The following is a 15,376-nucleotide window of genomic DNA, read 5'->3' on the forward strand; positions in this document are numbered from 1 at the left end:
TGTTACAGCTCCAAGGTCAGCGCCAAACAACCTGCTCGCTACAGTGCTATAGCTAGCCGTGCATGCAGTATTCAGAGTTTGTTTGTGTTCACATCTTGACCCCCCAGTTACATTCTTCAATACCTTCATTTCAGGTTCATTCCATGTTACAAACGACGCCCATGCAATAGCTTGTTGGAACATAAACACCTTTATTGATTTTCTCCTCTATCTAGTGCCGTGTATTCATTAATTAATTCAGTAGCTTCTGCCAGGGTTTTTCAGTGTTTTTACCTATTTTCGAGGGCACACGCGAGTGCATAATTGCAACATTTGGTTGGTCTGTGCTGTTAACCTAGCCCTCGTCTAGAATGAACTCATTTGGATGTTATTCATTCTGTTTAACGTAATTATTTTATTCAATGGTTCACATTGGAGGAAGCTATTCATCTTCTTACTAGTACCAATTTTGAGTGCTTCTGTGGAAAACTCAATGAACAAAGTAAAACGAAAAAAGAGCCAGAAGACATCCTCTGGACAGATCGGAAGGGACTGGCACACGGAGTTTAGGTTCTCAAAGTAGGGTCTCTTACAGTACATTTGGTTCCATTTTGATTGCTCTCAAAGTTAAATAGAGGATTTCACATCTCTGCTGTCGGGCCGAAACCTCCCAACTCCAAAATGTTCATTTTTGGGAAAATGAGCTCAAGTGGAGTAGGTTTTGACCGAAGGGCTTTTTACTACTTTTCATTGGTTCAATATTGTTTTAACCAACACACTGACGTAACGGGTGTTCAATAGCACATATTTATGAAAAAAGAGAGGGCCAATCGGGTGGGGTTAGCTGGTTTGGAAGAAAGTGTTGAGTTAGGAGGTTTTGTCCCAAGCACTTTTTACTACTTTCCATTGGTTCAATATTATTTTAAGCAACACTCAGTTGTAAAGGGTGTTCAATAGTCCTGATTTATGTAAAAAAATCAAAAACCTCACAAATGGAGTTAAGAGGTTTTGGCCAGACAGTGACGACATGCTCCGTGGACTAATGCATATCAAACGTGAGGGTCCAAAATGGTTGAGATCTCTCTGTGTGTCTCTCTCCTACAGCGTGCCACCCAGGCTTCTACAAGGCGTTTGCCGGGAACATCAAGTGCTCCAAGTGCCCCCCACACAGCTACAGCTACGGCCAGGGGGCCGCCATCTGTCACTGCGAGAAAGGCTTCTTCAGGGCCGAGAAGGACCCGCCGACCATGGCCTGCACACGTGAGTATACAGTAAGACGCCTAAGGGCGAAAAGGACGGAATTCGCACAGGACGGGATTCATTTGCAAGTGTGATTCGAGTTGCGGTTGGTTGTTTAAGTTGGACAAAATGTGAAAGATATTTTCCCAAATATGGATATGACTGATGTCATATGTTATAGACCACATGAGACATAATATTATGGGCATTCCAAGCTATGGGCTTAATATTGATGACATCAGGAATCTCCATATGGGCATACAAGGGACAAGACAAAATATGATGTTACAATGTGATGTCACATGATGTCATAGGTCATTGAGGCGTTATCCGGCCTCTGACAGGCGTTACTGACATTACTGACGTTATTGACAAGATGCGGTTTTCATATGGGTATACGGAAATTAACACTCTGAACATTACACCACCAGGTTCTCTGCGACACACGTGCCAAGTTGGAAGTTGAGCAGTCAGGCGGTCCTCGAAATATGCAGGGTGGGTGGGCGGGCCGCGTGCATTTACAGACCATGTTTATTTGAATTATGAATCAATTGATCGTGCTCCGGCAATCATTTTACATGATTTTTGAAGTGGTGAAAGCCTCTTCCAAGGAGTGGCTTTGTCTGTCCCGTACAGTCTGTCCCATAGGCTTCCAAGGTGTCCTGTGTCCGTGTCATGTCCCGTGCGTCCAGAATTGAGGATTGGTCAAGCTTCACATGACAATTTGGCCCTCCAGACAAAATCATTCATTCATTCATTCAGAATTCATAAAAATATAGAACTAAAGCACACAGAATGTATAGATCTAGAACACAGAATGTATAGATCTAGAACACAGATTTCACAGCTCTAGAACACATAGAATAAAAATTCACCGCTTCACTTCGAACCGAGGTTTGATCTTTTTTTTTAATATTATTGTTATATTATTTTGACAATTATGTGGGTGCCCACCTCCCTGGCCTACAGCTTTCGGAGCCGCTGATGCAGTGGACAACCACACACGTGCACACGCGCACGCACATGCACACACACACACACATACGTGTAGATGTGGTTTAGGAGGACACTTTGTCCGGTGTATGTGTATTAACCGGACATCTAAAAAAAAAGGTGGATTTGGGCTCTCTAGACCAATAGAAACACTTCTGCTATTTCAGAATTGTCCATGTTTTAGAAGGACACCAGTCCCGTCGGGTGTATGTGTATTAACCGGACATTAAAAAAAAAGTGGATTTGGGCTCTCTAGACCAATAGAAACACTTCTGCTATTTCAGAATTTCCATGAATTAGCAGGACACCAGTCCTGTCCTGCTAATCCAAAATGTCCTGTTAATGAGGTGAGTATTCAGGCCAATTGTCCCGTTAATCCACATTTACCCAGTGGAGGTCCGTTGGGGCTAGCGAAGTATTCTCTGAAGGTCCACTTGCCTGATGAAGAAATGTATATTTAATAATATATATTTATTTTTCATTCATTTATTTTTCTGCTTTCATTCTCTCTCTCACTCAGTCAGGCTGGACACACTGCTTCCACTAGGGGCGCACGTCTAAAAAAGCAATTCGTTTTTTTAACCAATCAGGTGTTTTCTTGTGTTGTCTCCAGATAAGATAGAGCCCCTCTGAACCTCAGTTAGAGTGCCTGCTGCCTTTGATTTGCTTTGAAGTGAATGGTTGTTGGGCACTGTATTGTTATTGGCTGGTTCTTTAACCAATCACAGCCCTCCTGGGCGCATTTTTTCAGATAGGGTTACCTTCTAGAGTGTTCTAAAGATCCCATCTCTGAGAAGAAACATTGTCCAATCAGAGAAGAGAACTGCTGATATTCACATCCCAGTCCTGGGAGGAAACCAATCAGAAAAGTGAATTGCTTCCTGTTTCATATGTTGTTTTAGTTTGAGTTGAGAAGAGATTGAGAGCTACATTTATACATTTACTCACAACAATTCACAAATAAAGAAACGAAAAATGGCGGAAGGAGGAGAAGAAACAGATATGGATTTACTGGACAATTTGTCAATCTTTTTTCGAGGACGTTTGGACACATGAGCGAGTCGAGCGACCGTGGTTGTTAATCAGGAAACCTACCGGAGAGTCTGGCAAACAGTACACCACCGGAGATTCGGGTAAGAGAAACAACACTCACGCTGTGTGTGCGCATTATGGAATATAACGTTTCAACACAAGATTTTGGGGCAAGACTTGTGCTGTCATTAATCTAGGCTATTGTCTTAATGGATGATATTTTTCAATGCTGTTTTGGAAAAACATCAAAGTGATGTTTGTAGTGTGAATATTAATGTCAGAGTGTTTGCCAGTCGAGCTTCTCCAGGGGCGTCAATTGGGTATGGCATACCTTGGCTACAGGGGGAAATAATAAAAATGTACTTTTCATCGTGCCTGTTGCTAAGGTATGGCAACATGACTGGTGTCAAGACACCAGTCATGTTGCCATACCTTAGCTTGTTCTGAACTGACGCCACTGAGCTTCTCACTGCTGCGCTCAGCAGTGGGTGGGTGTGTGTGCGTGCGTGTGTGCAGACTGTGCAGTGTGTAACTCTAGTCTAGTCCCAGAAGCTTGGCTGGTATGTGATGAAGCCTGTTGAATTATGTGTGTATATCAACATATATTTTGCTTGCTTTCGTGTTGCTATGAAAATATGGTTGTTTGTGAATGAGTTTATTGTATTGGGCTCTGCTACTGGTGCAGGCAGTGGCAGTACGGCGCAATTAATTGTCAGATCGTGGCTACGCGAGGGCGTGTGCACGTGCGCGGGCGTGTGCACGTGCGCGGGCATGTGCACGCGCGTGCATATGCGCAGCAGCCATGGCGAAGGCCCGGGTATTGAACCCACGGTCCGCCACTGCATTTACCAACACACACACACACACACACACACACACACACACACACACACACACACACACACACACACACACACACAGATTATGTGCATTTGTAGATAGATGCCCCTAAACTGTGGATTGCTTTACCTCAACACAATCAGGGAAGCACGCTCAGTCTAAACATCATGAAATGCCTATCTCTTCAAATTAGCTTTTAATTAGCATTATATAAGACAAAAGATTAGCTTTTTAATTAATCAAGTTTATTTATATGGCACATTTCATTTCACTCATTAGACCAATTAGCATGTTATCTACGCACCATGCTCTGCTGTTTTAAGTGTCTTGATCAATTATGTTGTGACAGACAGGCAGACAGACAGACAATTACGGTAACTACAATGCAACTTTGTTCAATCTGGTGTCTTGGCTTGTGCAGGTGAATTGAATGCCTATAGATCAGTGGTTCTCAATCTATTCAGGCTGCGACCTCCAAAATAATCATATTTTAACTGTGGACCCCCCCACCCTGACGAGCACTAAGAGTTGAGGCATTCCATTTTGTATAACACGGTTCTGTTGCACATTCATTTAATCATCTGGGGACCCCCCCCAAAATAATGTGGGTGTCAGCGACCCCCCTGGGGTTGAGAACCTCTGCCTTAGATTGGCTATTATACAGGGGTCTCCCAGCTCTCCCTGTCTCTCCAGGACGTTAGCAAACAGAAAGTACATTTTCAGGCCAGGATACCAATTTGATCCATTCAGGAGAGAGAACTTGCATAGAATAAACAGGCTAAACATTCAAAGTTAAAGCATTCAGTAATTCAATAATTATTTGTGTAATTACAAAATGGAAGTGATTACACAAAGAACTCAACACTATAAAATAGAAGCCGATAATTGTTTACTACTCTCTCCTGATTAGCTGAAATTGGCAACCCACCTGAAAACGTACTGTATTTTTTATTAAAGCGCAGCAGAGACAGGGAGATCCTTGTCACTTAACAAACACTCTATATAGAGTACAGAGCTAGTTTTAACCAAATAAATATCACTTGCCATACCTTTAACCGGTTATCCCCAACTAAAAGTAAATGCTTGCTTGTGCAGCAGACAGCAGGCTCTGTAGGAGCCAGAAGCCCTGCAGTCACGTACTCACAGGCTTTGATGTGTGTTCCAAATAAGAGCGCCAGGGCTCAGCGTTCTCCCACTGCGACATGGTGAGCGCATGAGAGCTCTGTCTCTCTCGCAGACATGTTGAGCCCTTTATGTACACTTTACCCTAAAGTCTGAGTTGATGCAGACTTTACCACAGGCCTTAAAACCCACAATTCATAGCATTGTGATGTGAAAGCTCACCTCACCTCAACTCAACCCAACTCAACCGGGAGAACCGAAAAATGCCAGAAGCATCCTTGTAAGTAAGTAAGTAAGTAAGTAAGTAAGTAAGTAAGTAAGTAAGTAAGTAAGTAAGTAAGTAAGTAAGTAAGTAGATAGATAGATAGATAGATAGATAGATAGATAGATAGATAGATAGATAGATAGATTGAAAGATAGGTAGATACCTTTATCTACTACCTTTATTATCTACTGCAAGGGGGAAAATCAGTCGCCCGGAGGCAGCACAGCAGTATAAGGATATTTACAAAGTTACAGGGAAGTATGAAAAGAATAAAAAAGAACATGAACAGAGTACAGTAAAGACTAAAGAGCAAGGTACATCAAAGAAAGGGAACGAAGAATATACATACATAAAGTGTCAAAAACAGGCAATGCTCATAAGTGAAACAGCCAACTTAAACAAAGTAAGTAAGTAACTAACTACTTTGGATGAACACTACAGACCTGTGATTCATTTTAAGTAGGGATGCCCCGATCAGGTTTTTACTGTTACTAATTAGGCCTGTTACTAATTATTGGCATCAGCTGCCAGCTGGACACAGAGTCTGACACAATCACCTCCCCTCTGCAGGGCTCTGTATCTGTCTCATTTCTCCAAAAGCCCTTTAATGATTGAAAATGATCAAGGATTACTGTGATTATGGTAAGCTTACATTTCATATCGCATTCACCTTGCCTGTAACTTTCACTACTCCCAGAAAATATTTTTTTGGGAAAAAAAAAAAACGATATTTTTTTCCCGATCTCCGATCTTATAAAAATGACCATATCGGCGGCCGATCCGATCACGTGATCGGGATCGGGCAACACTAATTTTAAGGATAACTATTTTGATACTTTTATTTACATATACATATTCATATTCCCTGTTACAAAGCGTACATGATATGTACAGTCTGTCAACTACTCACTGTGCATAACGTCAGTCTCATATTGTCTCACGGTTGACCACAGTCTGTACATATTCATATATCCATTGATCATATACTGCATATTCACGCGTAATACTCATTGGTGATGGATTGTACATTCATACTTGTATCTACTGATGGGATATACATGTTAACTCAGTCAGATTCAGGCTAGATGTCGAGTACTAGACTCACACTCCATTTGTTTTATTACTTCATTTGTATTCTACAGTATCTACACTTGTCTCTCTACTAACTCCAATGCCTTAACCCATAAGAGTGAAACAGGGCCTATTCTATACAGTATATTGTATCCTTTGTTTCACTCTTATTGCTGTTGCTGCTACGAAACCTGAATCTCCACACCGGGATCAATAAAGGTTGATCGTATCTTATCTCACAGAAACGTTCATCTTCTAGCAATCAACTCCCATTTTTAATGAAAGAATGAAACCGAACAAAAACGGAATAAAACAAGAAAGATTAAAGCGGAAAGATAAATAAAAAAGAAGCGCTGCAATCAAATACGGAGATTAGATGAAGCAAAAAACAAAACAAACATTACCACTAGAGCATATCATTACGAAAAATCGGTCTGCACACTGCACAATTCCATTCATTGCCTCATGAAATATTGCAAAAAAAAGTACCTAAGTAAAAAGTGAGGCTATGGCTCTCTGTTTGAGCGTACCAACCTTTCTACTATGCTTACTCTGCAAACATCTTGGATTGCAAACTCACTGCATGGCCACTTTGACTTGGCTTTGTCTCTCCATAAAAAAAAAAAAGACAAAGTACTCCCTTTCCCCCTCAGGAGAGCGTTGAGACGTACGTGGGCCCCCGCGGGCACCATCTCAACCGGCTAAATGGCTTTTTAATTAAAGGAGAATTAGTCCTGGGGTAAACGGCGATTTAATGCAAATATGAAGTCGTAATGACGGCCCGTGAATCACGGATGAAGACGTGGCGGTGGGACAAAGGATCGCAATCCATCATGGGAGTTCCTAACCTTCCCTTTCTCCCGCTAGATAAGGCCCTGGCAGTGTGAATGGAGCCGGGGCTGCGGCCGCTATCATTCTCTCCCTGGCAGTCACTGGAAAGACCTCTGCAATGATTTCCCCGCTTTCTGCTGAAAAGCCAGCCAAGGGATCGGTGCGGTGCGGTCTAGTCCTTCAGAGATAGGCACGCGGTCAAAGTGTTAAACATGTATCTTTTGCAATCACACACGCGCGCACACGCACACGCACACACACACACACACACACACACACACACACACACACACACACAGAGGATTCTGTTCACGTGTCGTGGGATTTGGGGTGATGCCATGTGCCAAGTGTCACACGTTAAATAGTGGCTTTAACGTGGCCTTGTGACCGTGAAGTGAAGTCTGAGCAGGAGAAAGCCACACCAGCTAAGCTTTTGTCAAGGTGTAGGGAAAGCAGATACTCTATCACAGTAAAAATCCTCACTCTTCATGAAATAACACAGAGGGCCCTATCTTGCACATCGCCTTACCCCTTACAGTACGTCTAAATCTTTTAGACATGTTTTACTATTTTGAAAAAAAAAAGATATATATATATATATATATATTAAATAGTTCTAAATCGACACTTTGTCAGCTTATAGACCAGCTACATTAAGTATAAAAAAATGTTTTTCAAAATAGTAAAAATGATGCCTAAAAAGTTTATTTGGTATAGACAGAAAAAAGTGGTCCAAGTAAAGATCCAACTCATGTCCAGTGTATGACAGACAATTTAATTTAGTTGTTGTCACGATAAACAAAGACAAGTGTTGAGGATTTATTTTGTGTCGTGACTCTGTGCGTCCGGGCATGCTCAACATGTGGTTCCCGACCGGAGCGGCTTGAAATGGTGAGCGGTCCTATCTTTTTATAAACCCACTCCCCCAAAAAAACAACAACAACAAAAAAAAAACATTCCGCGCCGCTCCAGCTCTGCTCCTACTCTGCTCCACTCGTATGCGCTGCTCGTCGCTAATCATTGGTGTGGAATATGGGCTTAAGATGGAATCACTGGTGTGAACTTGGCTTAAGGATGGAATCATTGGTGTGAACTTGGCTTAAGGATGGAATCATTGGTGTGAACTTGGCTTTAGGATGAAATCGTTATAGGTATATAGGTATATAATTAATTAATTCGGTAGCTTGTGCCAGGGTTTTTTCCAGTGTTTTTTATCCGATTTTCAAGGCTCCATGAACGCAGCACTGTTCCCGAAAGTTATCCGATTTGGATGAACAGCGATTCGTCTTTTCTTTCATCCGGCGAAAAAAAGAAAAATTATAACCGGGGCCATCCGTGCTTTTGTTATGGTCCGTAGAGAAGTGCTAGATTTAAACAAGAACGCAATCTGGAGATAGATTCTGAGATAAAGCCATTTTCCTGCAAATCATTCCATTGCTTCCAACAGTGGAATGCTAAACCCTAAACCTCTAAACTTCTTTGCCTTTTTTATTTTTTGAAAAACTTTAAAATACTTTACAAATAGTTGATCTACATTGACACGTTGTGAGCTTGTAGATCAGCTATTGATCAAATTTTGATCAATTTAAAATGTTTTTCAAAATAGTAAAAAAAAGGCAGAGAAGTTTAAGGGTATAGGGTTTAGCATGGACAAAAATAGGGCCCTTAGTCTAAAAGAGTGAACGCCTCAAGGGAGAAGATGGGTGTTGCACACAAAAGGAGAGAGAGAGAGAGAACATATCAGTGCGTGCTAGAGGGAGGGAGAGAGGGGTGAACTGATAGTAATCAGGCCTTAGTGGAGAAAGGGAGCTGATGGATGGAGGTGTAGAGTGCTGTGAGAGGTGAATCCTCCTGTGATGAGAGAACATAGGACACAGATAAGGAGAGAGAGAGAGAGAGAGAGAGAGAGAGAGAAGGAGGGAGAATGGACACTGACAGGAGTGCAGGAGAGTGCGTGCGTTTGTGCGTCTGTGCGTGCGTGCAGGGAGAGATAACGTAAGGATGGAATAAAATGAAGGCGAAAGAGAGAGAGAGAGAGAGAGAGAGAGAGAGAGGAAGAAAAGGGGGGAGAGAGAAAGACATAGCGTGAGAGAGTGAGACAGACAGACAGACAGAGTTGAATAGAGGAGGGGGGGGGGGGGTTGGCAGGACAAGACAAGACAGTTTAAATCCCACTAGGATATTTTCATCTCTCTGACAGCTAGCTGCCCACACACACACGCACGTACACACGCACGCACGCACGCACGCACACACACACACACACACACACACACACACACACACACACACACACACACACACACAGAGACACACACAAAGACAAACACACGCAAACAGCATTCACAGAAATATCTCCACTCTTACAATAGAAATTCTTTTCACATTTATTTTACTTTCTAATATAGCAATAAAAACAGATCTGCGATTTTCTGGTCCAACAAAGTAAGCAGGAAGGGCTTTGCACACAGACACGTTGTGTTATTTCCGTTTGCCAATGAGTTTTTACCATATGCAAAAATACGCACGAATCGAACTGGGCTCGATCTGGGAAAAAACAAACTGCCACAGCCACTTGCCGCACAGCAAATTCGGAGCCGGTGTGCATGAAGTCATAGAGAATCATTGTGTGTGTTCTGAGGGTGAGACAATGTGTGTAAGGTATTTGTAATGTAATTAGTGGTAAGCTTACTCCTAAATATGCAAATTACAGGCCACTATTACAGAAAACTGTTTAGTACTCAAAGGGTTCCAAACACTGTAGACTGTTCTTTTCTTTATACTTATCTGTATTTTTGGCATATTTGGACAAATACACATTTAGATGATCCATGTAAAAATCCTGGGCAAAGTATTCGTTTGGCCCCTGACCAGGCAGAAATATTGAAGTCAACAGAGTGACATTCCATAAATAGACTCATGGGATTTATGCCTTGTATAACACACCTGGTTCATGGGTCAACAGGTTATACAGTAGGAGGCAGAAGACCACAAAAAATATAACGCACCATAGATTTAAGAGAATATTTTAATTTAATTCACTGGGGTAATTCTCACATTTACTCTGACTTTCTTTGTGCACCTCAGACAGTTGCTTCAAAATGTAGATATTTGATATTCATTTTAATCAGGTATATGAGAACCAAGACGATGAGCACGGATGTCCATACAGATTCGTACTAATACACACAAAGTGAAAAGTAGGAGCGGTTTGCACCACTCAAAAATGAATACATGGGTCTAATTACAGCAAGGCATCAATGTGGATCTCTTCCAGCATGATGGTGATGTCATATTGATGATGTCACTCTTGCCCAAATATGGAGGGCCGGCAGCCTGCGCACATTGGCATTTTCAGGCATGCACGGCAACCGTTTGTGTTGTGAGTGAGGTCAGATAAGAGCTCTGCTCAGCATGTATAAGATTTGAAAATTATTGTTGAATTCCATTTCATTCCACAGAGACCAGAGTAAGAGGATACAGGATAAATAAATTGTCCATTACCCAACATAACCTAAAACTCTGTCCCTATCACAGTCCATGTATAGATGCAGATTTGATGATAAACCGCCACTCCAATAAGGAATGTGTTTTCAGATCTCAATCGAGCGATGACGACCTCTACTGCCAAATGCCCATGAATGGACATATCCCCTCGGAATCCTTCCAGCAAATCACCAGAATTGTAACCAGCCAGGAACAAGGAGACACAGATGAACCAATATATTACAGTCATCAAAAGTTTACCAAGACTTTAACTCAACCAGGAGAAGTGAAGACACATCAGCTGACTTATAAGAAAAAAACTCACATCTGTAAACAGTGTCACAAGAGTTTCAGTAAGTTAGGTGGGCTGAATAGGCACCAGCGTACACACACTGGAGAAAAACCTTATCACTGTAAACAGTGTGACAAGAGTTTCCCTGACGAGGCACCAGCGTATACACACTGGAGAAAAACCTTTTCACTGTAAAGAGTGTGACAAGAGTTTCAGTCGGTTAGATATCCTGAAGACGCACCAGCGTATACACACAGGAGCAGGGGCGCAGGAGGCATTTTAAAAGTGAAGGGGACATATCTGGGAGGTATGTGCGCGCGCACAGCGCGCGCGAAAAATTTTGGGGTATCCCCCCCACTTTTGGTGATATCCCCCCCACTTTTGCCCCGAGGAGGGGGGGACATATCCCCTCCACTTGAGCTGAATTACACAGTTGTTTTACGCAGATTTCAAGGCATTTTTAAAATGATTAGAAATGTCCTGAAAACATGAAGGAAATAGTAGTTTCATACACAATGCAATATAAAGAAAATAAAGGTTAAAGGGGGCCATTAATGGTATAATTAATAATTTGTAGGTTTCTCCTCACGTCCTCCAAAGCCTGTACTGGCTGCCCTCCAGCTGCTGCCTTCTTTTTGTTGTTGTTGTTGTCGTCTGAATTTGCCTGGTCATAAACCATGAAAATTAAATCACTATGTTCTGTGCATGTTGAGAAGTGTCAAACCAAAGACACATGTCGGCTGCTGTCTTTTTGTTGTTGTTGTTGTTGTTGTCAGAATTCGCCTGGTCATAAAGTTTCATAAATCATGAAAATTAAATCACTACAATTTGTTCTATGTTCTGTGCATGTTGACAAGTTTCAAACCGAAGACACCACATGCATGTACAGTGTTTTACTTTAGTAAAATATTCTGTGACCAGTGAGTGACTCTTTCACTCTTTCACTGATTTATTTTCACGTGGGGCCATGAGTGATTGCCTCATTGGTGTCCATTTTTGGGTCCGACATGAAAAAGTTGGGAACCACAGTAACAAGAGGAAACGTAACTTAAAATGTGTTGACAAACGAAATTGCATTTCCATTATGCATCTGTTCAAAGGTACTTACATTGTTGCTTGATTTAAAGAACGACGTTATCGTTTTTTGGTTTTTTGACCGTTTCATTTTGACTGAGAATGATGTGAGACTAGCCTACACACACCAGCAGCAGGTCCAGCACCTGCAATGACGGTCTCCTTCTGCCACTGCCTGCCTGCTTGTCACTATCGCGTCGCATTAATTAAACTCATTCAGAACAGCTGAGCTGAGCTGCCGACTGCACTGCACTGGTGGGACTGTGCCTCTAGAGGGCAGTAATACGCCTTGAAATGAGAACTACTCAGTGTGTACAGTATAATCGATCATATTTGCGGCTTTTTCTTGGACCTGAACACTGGGGGGGATATCCCCCCAACCCAAAAAAAGTGGGGGTGTTAATCCCCCCCATCCCCCCCTATCTGCTGCGCGCATGCACAGGAGAAAAACCTTTTCACTGTAAAGAGTGTGACAAGAGTTTCAGTCGTTTAGGTAACCTGAAGACACACCAGCGTATCCACACAGGAGAAGGATCTTTTCACTGTAAAGAGTATGACAAGAGTTTCAGTCAGTTAGGTCATCTGAAGAGTCACCAGCGTATACACACTGGAGAAAAACCTTTCATCTGTAAAGAGTGTGACAAGAGTTTCAGTCTGTTAGGTGACCTGAAGATACACCAACGTATCCACACAGGAGAAAAACCTTTCATCTGTAAACAGTGTGACAAGAGTTTTAGTCGGCTAGGTAACCTGAGGAGTCACCTGCGTATTCACTTTCAGTGTAAACAGTGTAACAAGAGTTTCAGTCATTTAGGTGATCTGAAGAGTCACCAGTGTCTCCACACTGGAGAAAAACCTTTTCACTGTGAAGAGTGTGACAAGAGTTTCAGTCAGTTAGGTGATCTGAAGAGTCACCAGCATATCCACACTGGAAAAAAACCTTTCATCTGTAAACAGTGAAAACCACCATCTGCACAATGGAGGAAAAAACCCAATGTGGTCACACCGAAATATGGCTGTAGGCTGATAAATGCAGGTTGTGCATGGACGACTGTTTTGTGCAACCAGTGCAGCCCAGTGTGAAGTTAGTGGATGGTGTTTTTTTTATTTTATTTTATGATTTCATCCCTTCCCTACTACTAATTGACGCAGAGACCCATGGGGTCCCGAGTCAGCATGTCCCGGGTCTCACAGCACACGTTTTTTTTTTTTTTATTATTGAATCATTTATTTAGACAAACCAGTAACATGACACGTACAGACAACACAAACATATGCAGTGCAGCACAGGCCGGTTAAACATCCTGCCCCTGCCAACATTGCTGTAAAAGTTGTCATTGTGGATAATGCTGCTCCCTCATTGGCCAATTGGTGCCACATACAGACAGCACTCATCACCCTACTTACGCACTCTGTTGGCACAAGTAATAAGAGGTGTGTGCTGTGTGTGGACCCCTTTGAGTACTAAACAGTTTTCTGTAATGGTGGCCAGGCTAATTTGCATATTGGAGCAGGCTAAGCACTTAATTCCATTAAAATGCCTTAATCACATTGTGACACTCTGAATATTGCTTGCCTTGTTACAGAGATATTGAAGAAATATTTCAAAATTGGCAATTCCGGCAGCAATTTTGCTATGCAAAATTAGAAGGTGAAAAACTCATTTATTTTTTGGGTTTGGGAACCATGTTTTTCTGATTCCGTACCTTTGATTTATGTAAAATGGCCTGGTTCCCCACTTTTACCCCCAAATGCCTCTAACCTCCTTATAGAAGGCCTTTTATCTCCTGAAGAAGGTTTTGGACATGGTTTATGCACAGACAGTGACGATACTGGCTACATTAAAATATGCAATAGTCTAATCATTTTTGTCTGGAGTTTAATACTTATTAGCATTGTTCTCATGTGATATGTATGTATGAATTCAGATATTAGTGGTAATGGGATCTTTCTATATTGGTGGATGAATGACTCATCTATCGTATTATGAAACATGGAAGATAATTGTATCTATCTGATGAAATATGTCATTTCCCAACATCACCTATCTATCCGTTTATATACCAATCTATTAACTCATCTAGTGCCTTTCGCGTGATGTCACGCGATAAGTACTAGAGTACGTATAGTGCCGAATGCGTGATGTCGCGCGAAAAGTAATATATTACTGTAACGGCGAGTAAAAATACCTAGTACAATGGCCGACGCTCCGGAGACGAAATCCGCGCTGATTTGTCATCATCACGGCTCCACGAGCACACAATAGTCATCCCATAACATTGAGGTGGACGGCCGATCTCATCTTTAATGTCCATTATCTCAAAACAACACTTTAGAAGCGAAGATGGAGGCAGATGCTCGCTTATAAAACACATGTATAAACGCTCCTATGCAATCCAGCATGGCACCACTTAAACAATGATCGGTTCCGTCGCAGGATCCGATGACGTCAGACCGGAAGTACTTCCGGTCTAGACTTCTGGCCTTCAAAATAAGACAATGGCCGTTAATGGGGCCGGGAGGGGGCACTCTGGACCCCCTAATCCGTTAATGTCCTGGGCTCTGGATGAGTTAAGTGATCCATCTACAGCTGTACTTGTGTGTAATGAAGATGAATGAGTGAATACAGTAAGTAAATGAGTACTGCACAACAAAATGTTTTGATGGATGTGTGTTTATGTGTGTAGGGCTACAGCTATCGATTTTTTCCTTAGCAATTGTTCTATCGATTACTTTTTAGACTAATCAAAAATATGATATCGTCTATGTTGGGGTGGAAACCTCATACAGTACGTCCAAAACTGTTACTTGTCAGGATTCAAATAAAAAAATAGAAAATGTAGCAGATCTACAAGCTCAAAATGTGGCGCGCTTCGCAACGTGTTTCGAGCTTGCAGATCTGATACTTTTGATACGATTATACTGTAAGTATGTAATGCGGAACTGTGTTTTAACCAACCACTTGCTAATGAATTCCGTCCTTGTCCCTTTTATGCCCATATATGGAGATCCCTGACGTCGTCAATATTTAGCCCATATCTGGGAATGCCCATATATGGATATATTGTGTCAGTCTCATGTGGTCTATGACATCAAACATCTATGATTTCAGACATCAGTCATCCTCATATTTGGAAAAATATGGCCACATT

The 15,376-nt window shown here is 41.9% G+C and overlaps 1 protein-coding gene across 1 annotated transcript in view; it reads left to right on the forward strand.

Moving 5' to 3' along the window:
• LOC308308375 (ephrin type-A receptor 6-like) overlaps positions 1-15,376 on the forward strand; it is a gene marked incomplete at both ends in the record, with an annotated part of 377,312 nt that overhangs the window by 201,479 nt on the left and 160,457 nt on the right. The window contains one exon of the mRNA XM_080753799.1: positions 1,084-1,239. Within this exon, the coding sequence (XP_080609925.1) occupies positions 1,084-1,239 (156 nt within the window). The remainder of the gene's footprint in view (positions 1-1,083; positions 1,240-15,376) is intronic.

This window comes from Nannobrachium achirus (genome assembly GCF_963921795.1).
Source record: "Nannobrachium achirus genome assembly, chromosome: 22".
In the NCBI taxonomy this organism is placed as follows: domain Eukaryota; kingdom Metazoa; phylum Chordata; class Actinopteri; order Myctophiformes; family Myctophidae; genus Nannobrachium; species Nannobrachium achirus.